Source organism: Lagopus muta, chromosome 5, assembly GCF_023343835.1.
Source record: "Lagopus muta isolate bLagMut1 chromosome 5, bLagMut1 primary, whole genome shotgun sequence".
Taxonomy (NCBI): Eukaryota; Metazoa; Chordata; class Aves; order Galliformes; family Phasianidae; genus Lagopus; species Lagopus muta.
This window is the reverse complement of record NC_064437.1, coordinates 5,768,267-5,789,996: the sequence shown is the minus strand read 5'-3', so window position 1 is coordinate 5,789,996 and position 21,730 is coordinate 5,768,267. Positions and strand designations below refer to the sequence as shown.

The 21,730-nt window shown below is 49.4% G+C and overlaps 2 protein-coding genes across 13 annotated transcripts in view; both read right to left on the bottom strand.

Moving 5' to 3' along the window:
- RAB3B (RAB3B, member RAS oncogene family) overlaps positions 1-21,384 on the bottom strand; it is a 56,003-nt gene extending 34,619 nt beyond the window's left edge. Inside the window, exons 1-2 of one of the 11 annotated variants that reach the window (XM_048944643.1) lie at positions 21,243-21,384; positions 3,698-3,925 (exon numbers count right to left, since the gene is read on the bottom strand). In XM_048944643.1, the coding sequence (XP_048800600.1) occupies positions 3,698-3,925 (228 nt within the window). In that variant the 5' untranslated portion in view covers positions 21,243-21,384. The other 10 variants (XM_048944637.1, XM_048944636.1, XM_048944632.1 and 7 more) reach the window with 10 other exon arrangements.
- On the bottom strand, positions 12,874-20,997 carry LOC125693127 (uncharacterized). Of its 2 annotated transcripts, XM_048944631.1 has the most exons (3): positions 19,102-20,997; positions 13,444-14,106; positions 12,874-13,116 (listed from the first exon to the last, which is right to left on the bottom strand). In XM_048944631.1, exons 1-2 carry the CDS (start codon positions 19,570-19,572, stop codon positions 13,465-13,467), a joined length of 1,113 nt encoding a protein of 370 aa, XP_048800588.1. In that variant the 5' UTR covers positions 19,573-20,997; the 3' UTR covers positions 12,874-13,116; positions 13,444-13,464. The 2 variants fall into 2 exon arrangements, with proteins under 2 accessions (XP_048800588.1, XP_048800587.1); XM_048944630.1 differs by having other exon boundaries at positions 12,874-14,106.
- Positions 21,385-21,730: the final 346 nt, after the last annotated feature.

Below are 21,730 nucleotides of genomic sequence, written 5' to 3'. Positions count from 1 at the left end.
TTAGTTATGTTTTTTATTAATCACATTTATATACTTATAGCACACGCAACAAAAATGAGACTTGTGTAGGGTGCTGTAAGTACAACAAAGCTCAATGAAATTCCTCACACAAATCATTCACCATGCTGTGCCCTAAGCGGCACGGTGTGCAGATGTTTGGAGCTCAACACTGACACTGATTCTCCATCAGTAAATCTACATTGCTATGCAAGGAGCTATGGAATTAACCTAGATTGAGCCAGCATGAAGGACCAGACTTTGTCCCCTCAGCACAACATTGCTCTAAAGCTGTGCTGTCATTATCAGTAGACATCAAAATGTGCAGAAGGAAAAAGAAAAACAAATCTTTCACTGCTCTCACCTGAAGCCAAAACCTTTTACTCATTCACCTTGCTTCCACTTGCATCTGGCCAGAGTGGCCCTGTCTAGCTGCTAGGCAACCCGAGCACTGCATTTAGTGGGAACTGTATGTGTTTGCTAAGGATGTAATAATGCTGCCTTTGAGATTTACTCATAATAAAAAAATGAATATCTGAAATTGTAACAGCTTTCCTTTCTGATCACTAACTAGCAGCTCTGGGAAAACAAAACCAATGGCCAAGAACAAAAGTAGCCACGTGTACAGCACACATACAGAGAGGGATAATAAAGCAGCTCCCAAATATATAGTTAGGGAGATGTTTTATGTGGAACTATTATTACAGCTGGCAGTGCTGTAAAAAGTGTCTAATCCTAGAACTATATTTATGCAGATATTAGAAACTCTACATAATATTAATATATTTACATAAATAATATTTTAGTCTAGAAAGGATAATTAGTGAACCTCATCCAGCTACAATGTGAACTTCCTCAGTAAAGGGCTTTTATGCAATTTACATCAAAATCACCAAAGCAAGACATGAAAGATCTGAAATTAAAACACAATCAAGTGATCTTACAGTTCTCTTTTAAAGAAAGAAAGAAAAAAAAAAAAAAGAAAACAAAACTATCCCCTATGATCCCTCTCAGGAGCATTTTACTGTTTTGTTCTCTGGCAGCAGAGCTATCACACCACAAATACCTTTGATGGGTCCCATTCCTCCCATCCCCAACTCAAGAGAAAGAGAGTTTCCTTTCAAGTCTGTTCAAACAAACGGGTCATCTCCCAGGGCACTCAGTCAGTGGCACAACTGGTAAGAGGCCTTTTTAAAATATCAGTTTGAGTAATTGAGAATTTAATGCCAAAGTGAAAGGCCCAGTAATTATGTTAAAATTAAACAGTGCAGATCTCATCTTTGATCATGATACCTGACAGGTTGGCACTTGAAGCAGTACAAGGTTTCCCTACCTGTAAGAAGACCCAAGGATCTCCAGGTAGCTGGGCCCTGCACCCAAACATCCTGCTTTTCTGACCAGCACAGGCAAGAGTCAACGCAGGAAGTCCCAAAGATCACTGATCATTCTGGACTGTGGTGCAGGACAGACATGGGAACTTTCCCCAGCCTTGAGATTTACATGACATAAAGCCAGCTTGCTTGTGCAAAGCCCCTTGAGCGTGCTGCAGCTGTATCTACTTCCCAGAGACCTGCAGGCACCCACGGACTGAGAGGCAGCTGCTCAGAGCAGTGATCCTAGAAGTGCTCCTCTCTTGCTTTTATGCAGACATTTGAAATGGTTCCTTTAAAGACCTGCACCTTCTCTTTCCTTTCTTAGTTTCAGATTAAATCTGATTCAGTTCAGACTTACCAATGTTAAGAAGCCAACATAACTGGGAAGTTACAAGTAAAATAAAGCATTAAAGGTAACTACACACAGAAACTCAATAACAGCTGTAAATCATTTTAAAAAGTAAATCAGTGGACAGGCTGATAGAAAGATTCCTCATTCCTGCACACAGGAACGTAGTTTTGATACACTACTGGCTCCACACTACTACATGCAACCAGAAGAATACACTGAAATTGCAATTAGGACAGGAAGGGAGCAAACAAGTTCCAATAATGTTTTCCATGGGGTTGTTTTTTGTTGTTGTTTTTTTGTGGTTTTTTTTTTTGTCCTTGAGCAGTAAACACAAAGTTTCTGTTTCAGGTCCTTAAACCACAGCTCACATCAGGGATCCACACAAGGAACACAAATAGAGAAGAGCACAAGTCAGTCTGGAAACTATCAAGCACTTACATGAACCTTTTACTGAACATTAATTTTAAATCAATAGTGTTGCTGGTTAACTCCAGTATCACAGCTTCTACAGCTTGCACCTACAAAGGCCTGGCATATCTTTTCTTAAGTTTAAGGTTATTTACCTGAGTTAAGGATTTGCCTGAAATCCTCAAACATGGCAAAGGGGGAAACAAGGCAGAAAAGCTGTCATTGTGGCCTTAGGGCTGCTCCTGCTTGCTGGACGCCCGCCACTGCGATCGCAAATACAATCTGCTTGTATCAGAGATACCATCCTGACAAAAATTATCTGGATATTTCCAACACCCAGCAACACATAAAATGAATCATACAGTTGCAGTAAACAATAATACATTTCTGCAGTGTAGATTCTCACTCTGGATTCAGAATAGTCACAATGAAAAGGGTGATTTAGATGCAGTAATAAGAGATCAAATTATAAATTAAGCTTCATAGTTCAATTAGAAGACTGACCTTAGCTGGCTGCGATAGGGTTTAGGTAGAAATGCTATACAGTTTCAACTAATCTTCAATTCTGACCTTTAAGCTTAAATCTGTGGGAGAAACCACAAAACAGCTGTTTCATTTTGGTGAGCTAGCTCCAGGAAATCATTTGAAAGAAAGGCAGCCTGATATCTTATTTCAGATATTTTCTTTTTACACAAAACAGAAGAATCTTGCTAACTGGAATTGCAGCTGGAGCCCCGTGGTACTCTGAAATAGGTCAATGCAAGTTTGGGCTTTTTTTTTTAAACACACTCTATAATCCATTGGGACACAGAGAGTTAAGGACTGTCAGGACAAACACTATGGTACAAATGCAACTGAAGTCATTTGCAACTCTATAGAATGAAAGAACACACCTGCTTTCCATGAAAGGGAACCTAGTGAGCTGTTGACTGGATTGCTGGGCCTCGATCCTCCACTCTGGAACTCTGAAGCCCAGGAACGTTTTATTTTTTTTTAAACTGGGCCAGAAGGCTGTCATTCATGTCAGGCAAGGAGCCATGAGCAGACAGGCCCTCTAGCTCACCTGCACAAACTCTCTTCCCATTTGATTCACCAAGAAGCCATTTCTGTCAAGGCAGTTTGAAGCATATCTCTGAGGCAAGAAGGTCCCACTGCCTTATTCAAGGGGGATTAAAGTGACAGCAGAAGCTCTGTCTAGAGATCACTCACCCAGTGCTCACTGAACTTTTTTTTTTTACCTACAAGAGCTCACTCAAAAGGTTCTATGAAAAGGCTAATGATTTGCTTTGGGTTTTGCTTCAGTTTAATAATACATTGACCCCTGACACTGAAAAGCATCAGCTTAAGACCAAAATCAAGAGTCTTATCAGTCAACTGAAGCAGCAACACAAAGAGAACTTAAGAAGAGAAAGCTATGCTGCAGGAATAAAAAGAAAAAAAAAACCACACGAAACATATAAATACAGATTTTGTTGTTCATAACAACAATCTAATCTCCAAGCAAGCTAGTTTTGTGATGTCTTTGCTGGGTTTAGTATGAGATATTGTTGAAAATGCTGGCACTTACCCAAATCTGCAGTTTCACCCGCTTATCATTCCTATAAACTGTTTTCACTTTGAAGTCAATTCCTACTGTGCTGACAAAGGCTGGCGTGAAAGTGTCATCAGCATATCTGAAGAGGAAGGATGTTTTACCCACACTGCTGTTCCCAATGATCAGGAGTTTGAACATGTAATCAAAGTTCTGATCCGAAGTATCTTTCTGCCTGTATCTGGCATCTGTTACTGAAGCCATCTGGAAAAAAAAAGAAGACAAACATTGTAAAGGGACAGTTCAGAACCTGTTTCCTTTAATTGCATACCATATGTTCAGCTTCTCTTCTTTCTAATGACTTAAGCACTACATCTACTAAAGGAAGAGCAACATACCTTGAAAACTTCTTTTAAATAATGCCTGTAAGTTTCTGCTATCCTCTCTTGGTTCTAAGATCTCCAGACCCAAGAAATACACCTGTTGCACTGCTCTGTATGTAGGAGACTAACAGATGGATACTGCAGACTGTTCTGATAGTACTGGGGAAACAGCACTCTTTACTCCAGTGGCAGCTTGCCATCTCTGTTGCTCCCATAAATAAGTAGTGCAACAAGAACTAAAATCTCTGACATTGCATCCAGCTATGCTGTTTGTGGAGCAGCCAGTGAGGCAGGTGAAACTAAATAATTCTTTTTTCTTTTTTTTAAGACTGCTAGGGAAAAATCTGCATTTTTAGCTCATGCACCACCATCATTTTTATACTTATGAAAGTTCTACCCTCCATATTTACAGATTAAGAAAAATATATATATATAAAACCTTGGCAACAGGAGAAGATGAAACAGTTGACAAAAGAAATTTTAGCTATCAGCCTCAAATCCATCCAAGAGCTACCTACTCCCAAGACAGCAATTAAACAGAACATGATAAAATGCTGCAGGCAGTATTTCTAAAGGTAGATGATCCCTTTAGATCATCTAAAGGGAGCAGAGAGTTGGGGAACATGAAAAAATGCACATGAAAGATGCAGCCTTAGACTCCTCATCCTCTTGTGATCCTAAACTGGATTCAGAAACCAAAACGTAATTGCAGAGTCTGAAACCTCAACACAGCCTCAGCTCACCAAGCAAACCTGGGCTTCTCTATAGCTTCACAGCTGCAGCACTCAGCAGGAAAAGACAAACCTCTGCCTTTTCACCTCTATTTGTACCATAGCAGAAGACAACGAAACAGACTGAACTAACTGACAGAGAGGAGAGGAAGGAAGTTTCACCCTGCAACATGCCACAGTTTTGATCATTGAGGCTGTTTCAAAATCAATCCGCTGTCAAGCAGATGGAGGTTTGGTTCCTTATAAGCAGTCAGGGCTTCCTGCAAACAGGGGCAACAGCAGCTCAGATCTGATAAGCAGCTGCTTGTCCACTTTCTTATCAAATCTCACTCACACATTGGATTTCACTTGCTGAAAAAAGTGATTAATTTCCACTGTATTTAAAAAGCCTTAAACCCAAAACACTGTCCAAAAGCCAGGTTAAGCTGATATCCCAGTTTAAATTAAGTTCCCAGCAGAGGGGAAACAAGTTGCTGTGCATGTTTTAAGTTTAAACTGAGTTGGTTTTGCTTTATCTCTGATTACACACCTGCAACATTCCCACACAGAAAGGGCCACACAGACCTTTCACAGGTTTGTGAGGACAGCTCTGAAGAGCTCCAGCAGAAGCTTGATACCCAACAGCTGCACTGCAGTCACGTCTTCCCACAAGCAGTTCTCTGCAGGATACAATCCAGCCCTGATACACACAGTTCTTAACTTCAGCTGCTAGTCAGTGCTTTGCAAAAGCTCCAAAACAACCCAAGTACAAATTTTCTTCTCACCGGCACATCAGAAAAGTGCTCTTCTATTCATCTCCTGTAGTTCCTAACACATCTCAGCATCCAGGTGACACACACACTCAGGCACACACATTCACTGCCCCAGCTCAAATCTCAGAAATCTCAGCTGTAGAAATTAGGAATCCAGATTAGTTGATCTGTGCCATCACTGAGCTGAAAAACAATGCAAAGTTCTCTGAATAACTTCTTTTCCTCATACAGAGATGTAATTCCACAAGTACCATTGATGATGCACCTGCACTTGATAACAAGAGAAAAAAACCCAAAAATCTCCACTCCTCCACTTCAAGTCTCCATAAGTGGAAAAACGAGATGACTTCATTACGAAAAGCCTGAGCAATTTAAAGATTTAGAGGTAGATAGTTTTCCACCCATCAGTGTCTTCTTCCTATTACCACCTTTATGGAAACCACCTGCAAACTCCAAGCCATTCTTTTAAATGATACACTGCTGCTTCCATTACCCCCCTAGATTGCTCTAATCAAAAGCATACCTGGCTACAAATGCCACTCTCCAATCCCAGTTAAAAAACCAATTGCAGAAGGCGACCAGCTGGAGCAGCTTTGTTAGAGGCACAATGCAGAAAATAAGATCAGAGGATACTTGCAGAGGACGCAGCGCAGTTGCCATAGAAGCACACCTCTCGCTGCCTGGCGCTGGTGGCTGGGCTGTGCACGAGGTGCTGCAGGTTCTGTAACATCACAGGCAGTGCTGGAGCACAAACATTTCAAAGAGAATTCCACCTCCTTGCTTGAATTTGACTTTTGCTTCCTCCTTCTCCTCCTCTGAAGTGAAACTGCAAGGACAGCAATACTAATTCCTGATAGCACATCATTACTGAAGCTGCATTCAACAAGCATTCGAGCTGAAAGCCTTCTAAGGGCTGCCTCAGAATTTGTGCTCAAATCATCAAGCCAAGTCTCCCAATTTCTTTCTCCTAATCCTCATCCCAACCTTCCTCTCACTCTCTTGTTGCTTCAGGCTTTTCCTTGTCAGGACTCCACAATGAGCTGGTTCAGAGAACAGGCAGATCCCAGCTGAAAATAATTCCTCTTTTATTTCTCCTGTTCTGCTGGGCTGCTTCTGAAGTTGATTCAGCTCCTGATGCAGCACAACTTGGGGAGCCAAGCAGAGGGCATTGAGCAGTGGGATGGCAGTCACTAAGCCACCGAGAGGAAGTTCATAGAATCATTACAGTGCTAAAACACCTCTAAGATCACCCAGTCCAACCCCAACCCAGCCCCCAAGCCCACTGACTGTGTACCTCAGTGCCACGTTGCCCCAATTGTGGAACAACTCCAGGAACAGTGACCCCAACACTCATAGGGCAGTCTGTACCACTGCATCACTAGTTTTGCTGAGAAGGAATCTTTCCTATTATCCAACCTGAACCTCTCCTAGTGCAACTTAAGGCATCTCAGCCTCAAACTCGTACAACAAAATCTTAATCAGAGCTTATTAGCCACCAAAGAACACCCTTCTCAGTCAGTGTCTCTCCTGCCTTTGGGAGGGTCTCCTTGCCTGCCCTCAGCCACCCCTCTTAACAACAAAATAGGTTTGCATCGATGGCACTTAAAAACACAGAGAAAGAAATATCTGAAATATTAACATGATCCATCTATATGCACTCTCTATACTACACATGCTGTGCAATTCTGACAGCTGCAGCATCTCTTAATATTTGTTACTGCTTTATGTCTAAAGCCCAAACTGACATTTACCACAAATGCCTTGTGTTATATACCAGTGGCAATTTAAAAACGATTGCTTAACTGTTTTGTCATCATCAAATCATCCTTTTTGCAGAGACATAACCTCCTTTTTCTTACTTCCATCTTACTGCTTCTGCACTCAGGATCAGCCAACAAAGAACAGAAAAAAAGGCAGTACATGATTTAAAAGGACTAAGTGGTAACAGCGTGGAACGAGAGGCACAGTCACAAGCACAGCTGTACCTGTTTGACTCCTGGCTATCCACAGTCACTGACACGTGGAAGGAAGAGAAAAAGATCACCAGATATACTCACTTAAAAGCAAAAATAGTGAGGCTAAATAAAGGTAGAGGCAGAAAAAAGAATTACGTAGTATTGAAGTCAACACTCTCAACTACGGACAAATAGATCAGCAGTCTGCCAAGGCTCACAGGAACGCGGTCAGGAGCTGAGAATATCTGAGAATGATACAAATGATGACAGAAACCATGCTGTAAGGTACATGGTAGGGAAGAAACAAAAAAGCAGCTAAACCAGAAGGCTTCTTCACCCCTTCTGTTCAGGACTGAGCAGCAATCCACAGGAGACATTACTCACATGCAGCATAACCTCTTTTCAATAGACTTATTAATAATTTGTTTGGGGTTTTTTTTCCCAAGAAAGTATTAAGAAGTATGTCTACATTAAAAATATTCCAGATCACAAGCTGCACAAGTAAGTTAACTCTCTATTATAAAAACCCACTCCTTTATGTGCTCTATTGTCTGAAAAAATAGAAGTGTTGGGTTTGGTTTTTTTTTTCCATTTCATGACTTAAACTAAATTCTGAATTAGATCTCTATCTACTAATGGGATTTTACAGCCAATACATGCTGTCCTAAGACGAAAGCTCATACAGGAAATAAGGCCGTGACCTTAAGGTCTTATATGCTAGGGCTACAGGAGAGATTTATCAGAAGCAGAAAACACACTACGAGCAGTTAACAAAACTTCTAATAAGTATGGCGAGCAAGCGATAGTTGCCAATTTATATCTATAATCCATGAGACAAATGGAGGCTTTGCTGTGAGTTATATGAATCAAGAGTGGTCACTGTTGAACCTGCGATGTAGAAGCAAAAGGATTACCATGTTTATGATAAAGATGGATAAAGAGAATATTACGTAAGACACCAATGAGTAGATAGATGAGACTGCAAACACACTGCTGTATAAAGCTCTGAACTTCCTTCACTGGAAGTAGAAGGGAAAGCCCCGTGGCACACAAAGCAAAGAGAAGCGGTGTTTGAGATAGTAACAGACACTGAGATAACAGTAGATAACTGAAGCTATCTATAAATTTTAAACAAAATTTATGAGAGAGAAGTCATCTAGGTTAATCTAAAGTTTCATTTCCTGAGATGCTCTAGAAGTGGATGCAAAACCTCGGATGGGAATTGTTACACCCTTCTTCCCTGTTTGAAGGAAATAGAGCCACGGAGCACCTGAAATGCACCTGCATGTACTGCTCTGCACACAGCCTGGGTCAAAGTCTGCTGCACGGTGATTACAACTGGACATGTAAATGCAACCCCCTTACAGCACATCTATGTAACAATACCTGCCTTAAAGCAATTGTTATTCCAGATTTAGACCAGAAAAGTGTTATGGAATTCAGTCCTCTTTCTCACACTTACTATGACCTGAAGGCCAATTTCATCTCTGATGCATTTCCTCTCCAGAAAACAAGGGTGAACCCCGCTGTGCTACCTTAATTTACACTGCACTGCCTTGTGGAGTGTGCTGGAACACCCAGGCAAACTCAAACTCTGGAAATAAGCTGCAGCCACCTATTCTAGGTAGCAATTTGGAACCAATTGGAGGACAAATCCTTTCTCATGACCCACACGATTGATAATTGTCCCACTTGGCACACAAAGGGACACCTTGCACTCGCCCAGACTACTCCACATTTTGCTTGTTTCCCTGTGTTCTCACAGCCCTGTCCTCTGAAGTTGTTCTCTGTAGCTGCCTCCGTCTCTCACCTCAACACTGTCAATGGTTGCAAGGAACCTTTTTTTTTGAAGTGTCATCCAAACAATTGAATTGCTAGATCTAGAATAAAAATAAGTCAAAAGCATAAGCAGAAAGAAAATATTTTCTTTCTTAGTTACAGCAAAAACTAAAACTGATTTATTACTGAGTCCAGTAATCTTCACAATTAGATTTTTTGTAGTGGATTTAGTCTGGAATTTGCACACAGTTATTAAGTTGCATATATAATATGCATGACAACTAAAGAAGAATAACCTTTAAGCAAGGCAGTCTGTTTATTACTACCTGTTTAGATGTGAGCTTTAAAAAGTCTAGGATTTAGGAGATCTAGATCTAGATCAAAGACCTAGAACTTAGGAATTCTTAACAGATGTGGATGTGGAACAAAACTCAAAACTCAACCTGTGGCTGTTGTCCCTGTTCCATCAGCTCTCTGCATTCACAATGACAATATGCAAGGCAGCAGGCAGGGGCAGTTGTCAGACGGATTTCCTCGAGGCATGTGTTTCTCCATGTCTGGAACCATGCCTCTCCCATTTCCTGCCCAACATCCTCAATTTCAGGGTCAGAACAAAACTCTCAGGAAGAAGAAATCTGTTACTTTAGTTTTACAATAGCAAAAAATGTAAGGAAATAGAAGTTCCCATCTTGTTTACTTTCCAGATTTACAGTTCTCATTTGATTTCACCTGGGATAAACTGGTAATTGTGAAATACCTTTGAGTATTTCTCTACTGAATATACCAAGGCTGCACAATAAACTCACAGCAACACCCGGAGCAGATGCGCAGCAACTCTATTCCAGGACATGTGGCATTCACTGCTGGTCCTTCTGCAGGGGGAGGGCTGGGAGCAGGGTAGTGCTGCATGGAAACACAGCTCCTTGCAGGGAGCTGTGACCTGGCTTCTAACTGTGCTGTTAATAAAGCCAGCTTGGCTACTTGGGATTCATAGGACTTAGAGCTACTGTCTGACCATAACAAGGCTTAGCACGCAAGAAATATTTACCACTCTTTGTACATCACCAGGTCTAAAACCTTTCACCTTTGTGTGAAAGCAAGCTGCTGTCCTGAGTAAACTTGGTTTACCTGAGTAAACCAAGTAAACCAGGAGACTGGTTTTGTCTTGTAGGAATCACCCACAAACCAGAATCACGAGGAGACGGGGCCAGTGCTCTGCAGTACAGGTGAAGTTTGTTCTGCTGTCTTCTGTCCTTACATCTGCAGCAGAACATTTGCCATGAACGAGTGAGTTACTTTGCTTTTTTGTGCTCTGATGTCCACTATGCTGTGATACAGGAGGGTTGCTAAGTGGAATTACAGGTGCCTCTATACTTCATAGGTTTTAACTAACTAGCACTCCCAAACATATAAGCCTGACAGTGTCAAAGACCAAACAGTACCAACGACAGAGCAATCAAAACACACATTCATCAAAGCTCACTCAGCACTGCAAAACTTCCTGGGGAACTACAGGCTGGTGAGCTTCACCTCTGTGCCTGGGAAGATGATGGAGCAGATCCTCCTAGAAGCTATGTTAAGGCACATACAAGATAAAGAGGTGATTTGAGAGAGCCAGCATGGCTTCACCAAGGGCAGATTGTGCCTGACCAATCTGGTGGTGTTCTGTGGTGGAGTGACAGCTTCAGTGGGTAGGGGAAGGCCGATGGATGTCATCTACCTGGACTTCTGCAAGGTCTTTGACATGGTCCATCACCACATCCTTCTCTCTAAATTGGAGAGGTGTGGATTTGAAGGATGGACTGTTCGATGGATTAGGAATTGACTGGCTGGATGCAGTCAAAGGGTTGTGATCAATGGTTCTGTGTCAGGGTGAAGGCTGGTCACAAGCATTGTCTCTCAGGGTTTGGTCTTAGGACCGGTGCTCTTCAACATCTTCATCAGTGACACAGACGATGGCATTGAGTGCACCCTCGAACAATCGCACACTGAAAGGCAAGACCACCAGGACACCTTGAAGGCCTGCTGTTCCGTGCCGCTTTGAGAACTCTGCTTTGAGACCTCTGATAACTCTGCCAACCCTGTACCAGACCTATCTGGGCCAAGTGGACAGCACAAGCCAGCAGAGCCAGTTTGAAGCCTGGTGCTTGGTGTAGACAGGCTGCTGCTCCTGAGCTGGGACCATCTTGCTGACACTCTTCTGGATCCTGACAGGGAGCATTGAAAGGCCAGACCACCAGGGCCCAGTGAAGGCCTCGGATCTCTGCTGACCCTATACCAAAGCCTTTTGGGGCAGGAGGAGAGGCCAAGCCTACAGGGCCAGTTTGAAGCCTAGTGGTCAGTGTTGACAGGCTGCTGCTCCTGAGCAGGGACCATCTTGCTGACACTCTTCCGGATCCTGACAGGGAGCACTGAAAGGCCAGAGCACCAGGGCCCTGTGAAGGCCTGCTCTTCTGTGCCTTTGGTCTGCTGCTTTGGGACCTCTGCAATAATGACTCTGCTCAGCCTGGACCAGACCCATCTGTGAGAAAGTCCAAGCTGATGGAGCCAGTTGGAGGCCTGGCCCTGGGTGTCAGCGAGCAGCTGCTTGTCAGGGAGGGCCAGCTTTTGCTCGCTGTCAGAGACCAGGCTGTGAGAGCTGGAACGGCCAAAGCCATCCCAGATAAATGAAACTATGGACAGAGCCACAGTCAGGGAGAGAGTCAGGGTGAGTTTCATCCTGTTCTCTCCCAAGGAACAATCCAACACACAAAGTGGCTGCTACCTTGAGCGGAGCTCCAGAGGTAACCTCCAGTACAGAGCGGCTGCCCTGCGTATCTGAGCTGCGGGAGGCTGCCAGCGTGACTGTGCCAAGACTGATAGGGTACCTTGAAAGGCCAGGCCAGCAGGGCCCCTTGAAGGACTTCTGGTCCCTACCCAGTGGCTGCTGCTCTGCGCCCTCTGTAACAATGAGTCCCCCTTCCTGCAGCTGGGACCAACCAGGGCAGGGCAAGGCCCCAAAACACACGGGGCTGCCGCCTTTCTGTTCCCTCATTCCTAAAGACAGTACTTATTTCTCCAGCAAGCGCAGCACCAAAGTGCGTATGTCAAGGATGCTGGCTGCTGTGCGTGATGTTGTAAGCAGGATTAATACCATTGATCCTGTGCCTTAAAGGTGCCTTACAGGCTAGCCAGCGTGCCTATTAGGACACGGGACCTCCCAGTGTACTCAAGGTCACTCCAGATTATCTCACGTGGAACATTGGCATCCTATCAGGATGTGCTCTCTTCTTCTGGCTCATTGTGCCTGTGCCTCCTCACAGTCATAGATGCCTCTTTTCTCCCAGCCCAGTTCCCTCCCTTTACTCCAGGCCTGTGCCCCCAAACCCGCACACAGCGGCTGTCTCTTGCAGCACCGCCTTTTGTGGTACTCATACCCCGGGCCCCTTGGCACCAAAATGACACGTCCTCCAGTAGGTGTGCCTTTTATTCATCTCAAACCAGGTCGTAACCATTAGCAGTCTCCTTTCTCTGACATTTTCCCATGGAAGCTCATGTGGGGAAGTCTCTGGACTCTCAGGACACGCTAGAGACAACAGCACACCAGTGTGGTTAAAAGCTGTTATTCTGCTTTATTGTTAAGCACTACTTTGTTGATACATGTTAGCAGAGCATTCTGCAAAAACACTCTTCAGTCGTTCACACAGAAGCTTATCCAATTAGAGTCGTGACATGTTCTTTCTTCTTCTAAAGGCGTCCTTGGTTCTCATGCCACTTGTCTTGCTCCACAGCTGCTGATCTGAACAGTTGTTTCTTGCTCACAGCTGTTGCTCTGAACAGTTTTTTCTTACAAGCTCACACCATTTCCTCTGTTCTCTGGAAGTGAACAGAGGACGATCACAGTGAGAGGGAAAAAGGCTCGTTTTACAGCGCGTTATTTTTCAGGGCTTGGCTTCCTTTGGAGGTAGTTCACCCTCACAGGACTGCTCAGTGCAGCGCATGGGGCTCGCACCACCTCCAGCAGGCCCCGTGTTCCACAGGGGGCTTCCAGTGGGTGTCACCCTGCGAATGAGCGAGTCCTTGGGGAGAGGTACTGGACCTTTGGGAGCCTGCTCTCCTTGAAAGCTTTCACGGACAAGGTCTTTGTGGTTCCCTCTCCCCACCAGCAGCCCCCTTTCCTCTGCAATGCATCTCATCGCTCACCTGTTCCAGAGGTCTTTCTGCTTATCTCCAGAGACGATGAGCAATCCACAGTAGGCACTCAATGAAGATGACTACCAACGCCCCCGTAATGAACGAAGCTAATGTGTGCCGAGCAGTGTAGTCCCAGAGGAGATCCAGGGGGTATGGCAAGCTGAAGGACTTCTTCGCCATACCCAGGGGCTCCTGCTTCAGGCCCTTTGCAGTGATGACTCTGCCGACCCTGTACCGGACCCGTCTGGGGCAAGTGGACAGGCCAAGCCAGCAGGGCCAGTTTGAAGCCTGGTGCTCGGTGTCGACAGGCTGCTGCTCCTGAGCAGGGACCAATTTGCTGATACTCTTCTGGATCCTGACAGGGAGCATTGAAAGGCCAGACGACCAGGGCCCGGTGAAGGCCTTCTGTTCCGTGCCTTTGGTCTGCTGCTTTGGGACCTCCGCACGGACAACTTTGCCAACCCTGTATCGGACCCGTTTGGGGCAAGTGGACAGGCCAAGCCAGCAGGGCCAGTTTGAAGCCTGGTGCTCGGTGTCGACAGGCTGCTGCTCCTGAGCAGGGACCATCTTGCTGACACTCTTCTGGATCCTGACAGGGAGCATTGAAAGGCCAGACCACCAGGGCCCGGTGAAGGCCTTCTGTTCCGTGCCTTTGGTCTGCTGCTTTGGGACCTCTGCACGGACAACTTTGCTGACCCTGTACCGGACCCGTCTGGGGCAAGTGGACAGGCCAAGCCAACAGGGCCAGTTTGAGGCCTGGTGCTCGGTGTCGACAGGCTGCTGCTCCTGAGCAGGGTCCATCTTGCTGTCACTCTTCTGGATCCTGACAGGGAGCATTGAAAGGCCAGACCACCAGGGCCCAGTGAAGGCCTGCTGTTCTATGCCTTTGGTCTGCTGCTTTGGGACCTCTGCAATACTGAGTCTTCTCAGCCTGAACCAGACCCATCTGTGAGGAAGTCCAAGCTGATGGAGCCAGTTGGAGGCCTGGCCCTGGGTGTCAGCGAGCAGCTGCTTGTCAGGGAGGGCCAGCTTTTGCTCGCTGTCAGAGACCAGGCCATGAAAGCTGGAACGGCCAAAGCCATCCCAGATAAATGAAACTATGGACAGAGCCACAGTCAGGGAGAGAGTCAGGGTGAGTTTCATCCTGTTCTCTCCCAAGGAACAATCCAACACACAAAGTGGCTGCTACCTTGAGCGGAGCTCCAGAGGTAACCTCCAGTACAGAGCGGCTGCCCTGCGTATCTGAGCTGCGGGAGGCTGCTAGCGTGACTGTGCCAAGACTGATGTCATGCCGGCTTTGTGATGTCACAAAGGAGACTGTGACAGAGCTGGGGAGGACTTGGAAGCCTGCTGGCACTGCTGCTGTCCCCAGCACAGGACGTTCTGCGCAGCAGGACAGTGGGCCCAAACCCCTCATGTTTTGGGCATTGCCCTGCACTTGTCAGCAAGAAGGAGCCGTGGCCAGAGCCACATCCAGGCTCCTTTCAGTGGTGGCTCCGTTAGGCAAATCGAAACACGATTCACCTCAAAAGCCTTTGGGGGCAGTGTGCAAAGCTCACCTGAGAGGAAAGCCAGAAGCTGAACAGTTCACTAGGCACTGCAGAACTATGAGCCCCAGACACAACTCTGTGGCCCAAAGCACAGCTGAAATGACTGCCTTGGTATATTTCTCTGGGAGCTCCTAATGAACAGCTCCCAGGCACCGGTGTGCTGGGGAGGCCTGGGAAGACACACATCCCCTTCCTGCAGCTGGGACCAGCCAGCGCAAGGTAAAGCCCCAAAACACGCAGTGCTGCCACGCAGCTCTGTCATCGGCCCTTTTTGACCGGCATCAGACCTCAGGAAAAGCTCCTTGAAACACCAACATTGTGGGATAATGACAGCCAGTGTGCTCATCAACGCTGCGTACACCTGAGATGTAGTAAGAAACTGAGATAATAAAGCCTAGGACCCACTATACTCTCTAGTTGTGACTTAGTGCATCCAATCTGAAATGAGAGCAGCACAGTTCTGTCAGAATTACAAGGCAGTTTGGTTCGGAGGCCGGTGTGTGCTCCTGCCTCCTGAGCTACGTTACAAACCCTCCCGATAGCACAGCCTTGGAAGCAGCGCTCAGCACCCAGGGCTCAGGAAACACGCGCACCGTCACCACCAGGTGCAAATAACAGGAAAGAACAGCTTTGAGCTGCGTGCTCGCACTCGGCAGTACGCAGATGCAACTTTGCCAATGCCACCGCAGCCTCGCAGCCGAAACACCGCCACAGCCCCATCGCATCGCGGCGCGCACACAGGGCACGCCTGTAGCACGGGAACGGGACGGCTGTGTGAGCCCAGCAGTGACCCCGCTGCTGTGCAGCCGCTGCAGAGATCCGTCAGCACAAACACAGCGCTGTCCTCCGCGCCCCGCGGGCACCGAGAGCGCGCACCGCCGTCCCACGGACCACCCGAACGGCACCGCTCAGCTCCCGGCACCCCGAGCCGCCCCGAGGGCCTCTGAGCGGGACGGGGCGAGGCGACATGAGGCGAGACGCGGCGCCTTCCCGCCCGCGGCGCGGACGGCGCCCCGACGGGACTCCTACCTGAGCCGGCGGGCAGGAGCGGAGCGGCAGCGCGGTGCTCGGATCCCGAGGCCGGTGCTCGCGTGGCGGGAGTCGCCCCCCCGCCGGCACCTGAGGCGGCTGCGGAGGCGGAGCCGCTGGCAACGCCCGAGCGGAACGGAGCCGCGGCGCGGTCCCGGCCCGCTGCTCTGGGGCTGAGGGCGGGATGTGAGCTCCGAGCCCCGCGGGGATCCCGTCGCGTGCCGCTCAACCCACGCTGCGCTTCGTTGACGGGGATCGCCTCGGGAGGCTGCTGGTGAGGAGAGCTGGTCCCTCGCACCGTGCCCGCGTGTGAGGTGGCAGCGCAAACTCTGGAGCACGACGATAAGCTGCGGCTGCTGCCGCTGCCGCTGCTGCTGCTGCTGCTTCACTGTTGGGAAGGAAAACTGGTGAGCCAGCGGTGTGATCCCTGCAACGCTGGTCTGGAGGTGTGGTGAACCAGCTACAAATGACCCTGTCATGCTTAACATCCTACGGACAGACTGCACGTGCAAATTCAGAGCCTTGGTTTGTGCTCTGGTCTCTCTGTGACTGGGAAGCCAAACATCCATGGGACAGTGTGTCCAGTGCTGATCCTCCTCAGGCACAGCCATCTTGCTGACCCTTTTCGCAGATCCTGATGAAGTATGCTGAAAGGCCAGGCCAGTAAGGCTTCTTGAAGGCCGTCTGCTTGGTGCCCAGGGGTTGGTCTTACAGGCCATCTGTAAGAGGAACACTGCTGACCCTGTACGAAAGCCTTTTGGGGCAGGAGGAGTGGCCAAGCCTACAGGGCCAGTTTGAAGCCTAGTGGTCAGTGTTGACAGGCTGCTGCTCCTGAGCAGGGACCATCTTGCTGACACTCTTCCAGATCCTGACAGGGAGCACTGAAAGGCCAGAGCACCAGGGCCCTGTGAAGGCCTGCTCTTCTGTGCCTTTGGTCTGCTGCTTTGGAACCTCTGCAATAATGATTCTGCTCAGCCTGGACCAGACCCATCTGTGAGAAAGTCCAAGCTGATGGAGCCAGTTGGAGGCCTGGCCCTGGGTGTCAGCGAGCAGCTGCTTGTCAGGGAGGGCCAGCTTTTGCTCGCTGTCAGAGACCAGGCCATGAAAGCTGGAACGGCCAAAGCCATCCCAGATAAATGAAACTATGGACAGAGCCACAGTCAGGGAGAGAGTCAGGGTGAGTTTCATCCTGTTCTCTCCCAAGGAACAATCCAACACACAAAGTGGCTGCTACCTTGAGCGGAGCTCCAGAGGTAACCTCCAGTACAGAGCGGCTGCCCTGCGTATCTGAGCTGCGGGAGGCTGCCAGCGTGACTGTGCCAAGACTGATAGGGTACCTTGAAAGGCCAGGCCAGCAGGGCCCCTTGAAGGACTTCTGGTCCCTACCCAGTGGCTGCTGCTCTGTGCCCTCTGTAACAATGAGTCCCCCTTCCTGCAGCTGGGACCAACCAGGGCAGGGCAAGGCCCCAAAACACACGGGGCTGCCGCCTTTCTGTTCCCTCATTCCTAAAGACAGTACTTTACTTATTTCTCCAGCAAGCGCAGCGCCAAAGTGCGTATGTCAAGGATGCTGGCTGCTGTGCGTGATGTTGTAAGCAGGATTAATACCATTGATCCTGTGCCTTAAAGGTGCCTTACAGGCTAGCCAGCGTGCCTATTAGGACACGGGACCTCCCAGTGTACTCAAGGTCACTCCAGATTATCTCACGTGGAACATTGGCATCCTATCAGGATGTGCTCTCTTCTTCTGGCTCATTGTGCCTGTGCCTCCTCACAGTCATAGATGCCTCTTTTCTCCCAGCCCAGTTCCCTCCCTTTACTCCAGGCCTGTGCCCCCAAACCCGCACACAGCGGCTGTCTCTTGCAGCACCGCCTTTTGTGGTACTCATACCCCGGGCCCCTTGGCACCAAAATGACACGTCCTCCAGTAGGTGTGCCTTTTATTCATCTCAAACCAGGTTGTAACCATTAGCAGTCTCCTTTCTCTGACATTTTCCCATGGAAGCTCATGTGGGGAAGTCTCTGGACTCTCAGGACACGCTAGAGACATAACAGCACACCAGTGTGGTTAAAAGCTGTTATTCTGCTTTATTGTTAAGCACTACTTTGTTGATACATGTTAGCAGAGCATTCTGCAAAAACACTCTTCAGTAGTTCACACAGAAGCTTATCCAATTAGAGTCGTGACATGTTCTTTCTTCTTCTAAAGGCGTCCTTGGTTCTCATGCCACTTGTCTTGCTCCACAGCTGCTGATATGAACAGTTTTTTCTTGCTCACAGCTGTTGCTCTGAACAGTTTTTTCTTACAAGCTCACACCATTTCCTCTGTTCTCTGGAAGTGAACAGAGGACGATCACAGTGAGAGGGAAAAAGGCTCGTTTTACAGAGCGTTATTTTTCAGGGCTTGGCTTCCTTTGGAGGTAGTTCACCCTCACAGGACTGCTCAGTGCAGCGCATGGGGCTCGCACCACCTCCAGCAGGCCCCGTGTTCCACAGGGGGCTTCCAGTGGGTGTCACCCTGCGAATGAGCGAGTCCTTGGGGAGAGGTACTGGACCTTTGGGAGCATGCTCTCCTTGAAAGCTTTCACGGACAAGGTCTTTGTGGTTCCCTCTCCCCACCAGCAGCCCCCTTTCCTCTGCAATGCATCTCATCGCTCACCTGTTCCAGAGGTCTTTCTGCTTATCTCCAGAGACGATGAGCAATCCACAGTAGGCACTCAATGAAGATGACTACCAACGCCCCCATAATGAACGAAGCTAATGTGTGCCGAGCAGTGTAGTCCCAGAGGAGGTCCAGGGGGTATGGCAAGCTGAAGGACTTCTTCGCCATACCCAGGGGCTCCTGCTTCAGGCCCTTTGCAGTGATGACTCTGCCGACCCTGTACCGGACCCGTCTGGGGCAAGTGGACAGGCCAAGCCAGCAGGGCCAGTTTGAAGCCTGGTGCTCGGTGTCGACAGGCTGCTGCTCCTGAGCAGGGACCAATTTGCTGATACTCTTCTGGATCCTGACAGGGAGCATTGAAAGGCCAGACGACCAGGGCCCGGTGAAGGCCTTCTGTTCCGTGCCTTTGGTCTGCTGCTTTGGGACCTCCGCACGGACAACTTTGCCAACCCTGTATCGGACCCGTCTGGGGCAAGTGGACAGGCCAAGCCAGCAGGGCCAGTTTGAAGCCTGGTGCTCGGTGTCGACAGGCTGCTGCTCCTGAGCAGGGACCATCTTGCTGACACTCTTCTGGATCCTGACAGGGAGCATTGAAAGGCCAGACCACCAGGGCCCAGTGAAGGCCTGCTGTTCTATGCCTTTGGTCTGCTGCTTTGGGACCTCTGCAATACTGAGTCTTCTCAGCCTGAACCAGACCCATCTGCGAGGAAGTCCAAGCTGATGGAGCCAGTTGGAGGCCTGGCCCTGGGTGTCAGCGAGCAGCTGCTTGTCAGGGAGGGCCAGCTTTTGCTCGCTGTCAGAGACCAGGCCATGAAAGCTGGAACGGCCAAAGCCATCCCAGATAAATGAAACTATGGACAGAGCCACAGTCAGGGAGAGAGTCAGGGTGAGTTTCATCCTGTTCTCTCCCAAGGAACAATCCAACACACAAAGTGGCTGCTACCTTGAGCGGAGCTCCAGAGGTAACCTCCAGTACAGAGCGGCTGCCCTGCGTATCTGAGCTGCGGGAGGCTGCCAGCGTGACTGTGCCAAGACTGATGTCATGCCGGCTTTGTGATGTCACAAAGGAGACTGTGACAGAGCTGGGGAGGACTTGGAAGCCTGCTGGCACTGCTGCTGTCCCCAGCACAGGACGTTCTGCGCAGCAGGACAGTGGGCCCAAACCCCTCATGTTTTGGGCATTGCCCTGCACTTGTCAGCAAGAAGGAGCCGTGGCCAGAGCCACATCCAGGCTCCTTTCAGTGGTGGCTCCGTTAGGCAAATCGAAACACGATTCACCTCAAAAGCCTTTGGGGGCAGTGTGCAAAGCTCACTTGAGAGGAAAGCCAGAAGCTGAACAGTTCACTAGGCACTGCAGAACTATGAGCCCCAGACACAACTCTGTGGCCCAAAGCACAGCTGAAATGACTGCCTTGGTATATTTCTCTGGGAGCTCCTAATGAACAGCTCCCAGGCACCGGTGTGCTGGGGAGGCCTGGGAAGACACACATCCCCTTCCTGCAGCTGGGACCAGCCAGCGCAAGGTAAAGCCCCAAAACACGCAGTGCTGCCACGCAGCTCTGTCATCGGCCCTTTTTGACCGGCATCAGACCTCAGGAAAAGCTCCTTGAAACACCAACATTGTGGGATAATGACAGCCAGCGTGCTCATCAACGCTGCGTACACCTGAGATGTAGTAAGAAACTGAGATAATAAAGCCTAGGACCCACTATACTCTCTAGTTGTGACTTAGTGCATCCAATCTGAAATGAGAGCAGCACAGTTCTGTCAGAATTACAAGGCAGTTTGGTTCGGAGGCCGGTGTGTGCTCCTGCCTCCTGAGCTACGTTACAAACCCTCCCGATAGCACAGCCTTGGAAGCAGCGCTCAGCACCCAGGGCTCAGGAAACACGCGCACCGTCACCACCAGGTGCAAATAACAGGAAAGAACAGCTTTGAGCTGCGTGCTCGCACTCGGCAGTACGCAGATGCAACTTTGCCAATGCCACCGCAGCCTCGCAGCCGAAACACCGCCACAGCCCCATCGCATCGCGGCGCGCACACAGGGCACGCCTGTAGCACGGGAACGGGACGGCTGTGTGAGCCCAGCAGTGACCCCGCTGCTGTGCAGCCGCTGCAGAGATCCGTCAGCACAAACACAGCGCTGTCCTCCGCGCCCCGCGGGCACCGAGAGCGCGCACCGCCGTCCCACGGACCACCCGAACGGCACCGCTCAGCTCCCGGCACCCCGAGCCGCCCCGAGGGCCTCTGAGCGGGACGGGGCGAGGCGACATGAGGCGAGACGCGGCGCCTTCCCGCCCGCGGCGCGGACGGCGCCCCGACGGGACTCCTACCTGAGCCGGCGGGCAGGAGCGGAGCGGCAGCGCGGTGCTCGGATCCCGAGGCCGGTGCTCGCGTGGCGGGAGTCGCCCCCCCGCCGGCACCTGAGGCGGCTGCGGAGGCGGAGCCGCTGGCAACGCCCGAGCGGAACGGAGCCGCGGCGCGGTCCCGGCCCGCTGCTCTGGGGCTGAGGGCGGGATGTGAGCTCCGAGCCCCGCGGGGATCCCGTCGCGTGCCGCTCAACCCACGCTGCGCTTCGGGGACGGGGATCGCCTCGGGAGGCTGCTGGTGAGGAGAGCTGGTCCCTCGCACCGTGCCCGCGTGTGGGGTGACAGCGCAAACTCTGGAGCACGACGATAAGCTGCGGCTGCTGCCGCTGCTGCTGCTTCACTGTTGGGAAGGAAAACTGGTGAGCCAGCGGTGTGATCCCTGCAACGCTGGCCTGGAGGTGTGGTGAACCAGCTACAAATGACCCTGTCATGCTTAACATCCTACAGACAGACTGCACGTGCAAATTCAGAGCCTTGGTTTGTGCTCTGGTCCCTCTGTGACTGGGAAGCCAAACATCCATGGGACAGTGTGTCCAATGCTGATCCTCCTCAGGCACAGCCATCTTGCTGACCCTTTTCGCAGATCCTGATGAAGTACGCTGAAAGGCCAGGCCAGTAAGGCTTCTTGAAGGCCTTCTGCTTGGTGCCCAGGGGTTGGTCTTACAGGCCATCTGTAAGAGGAACAC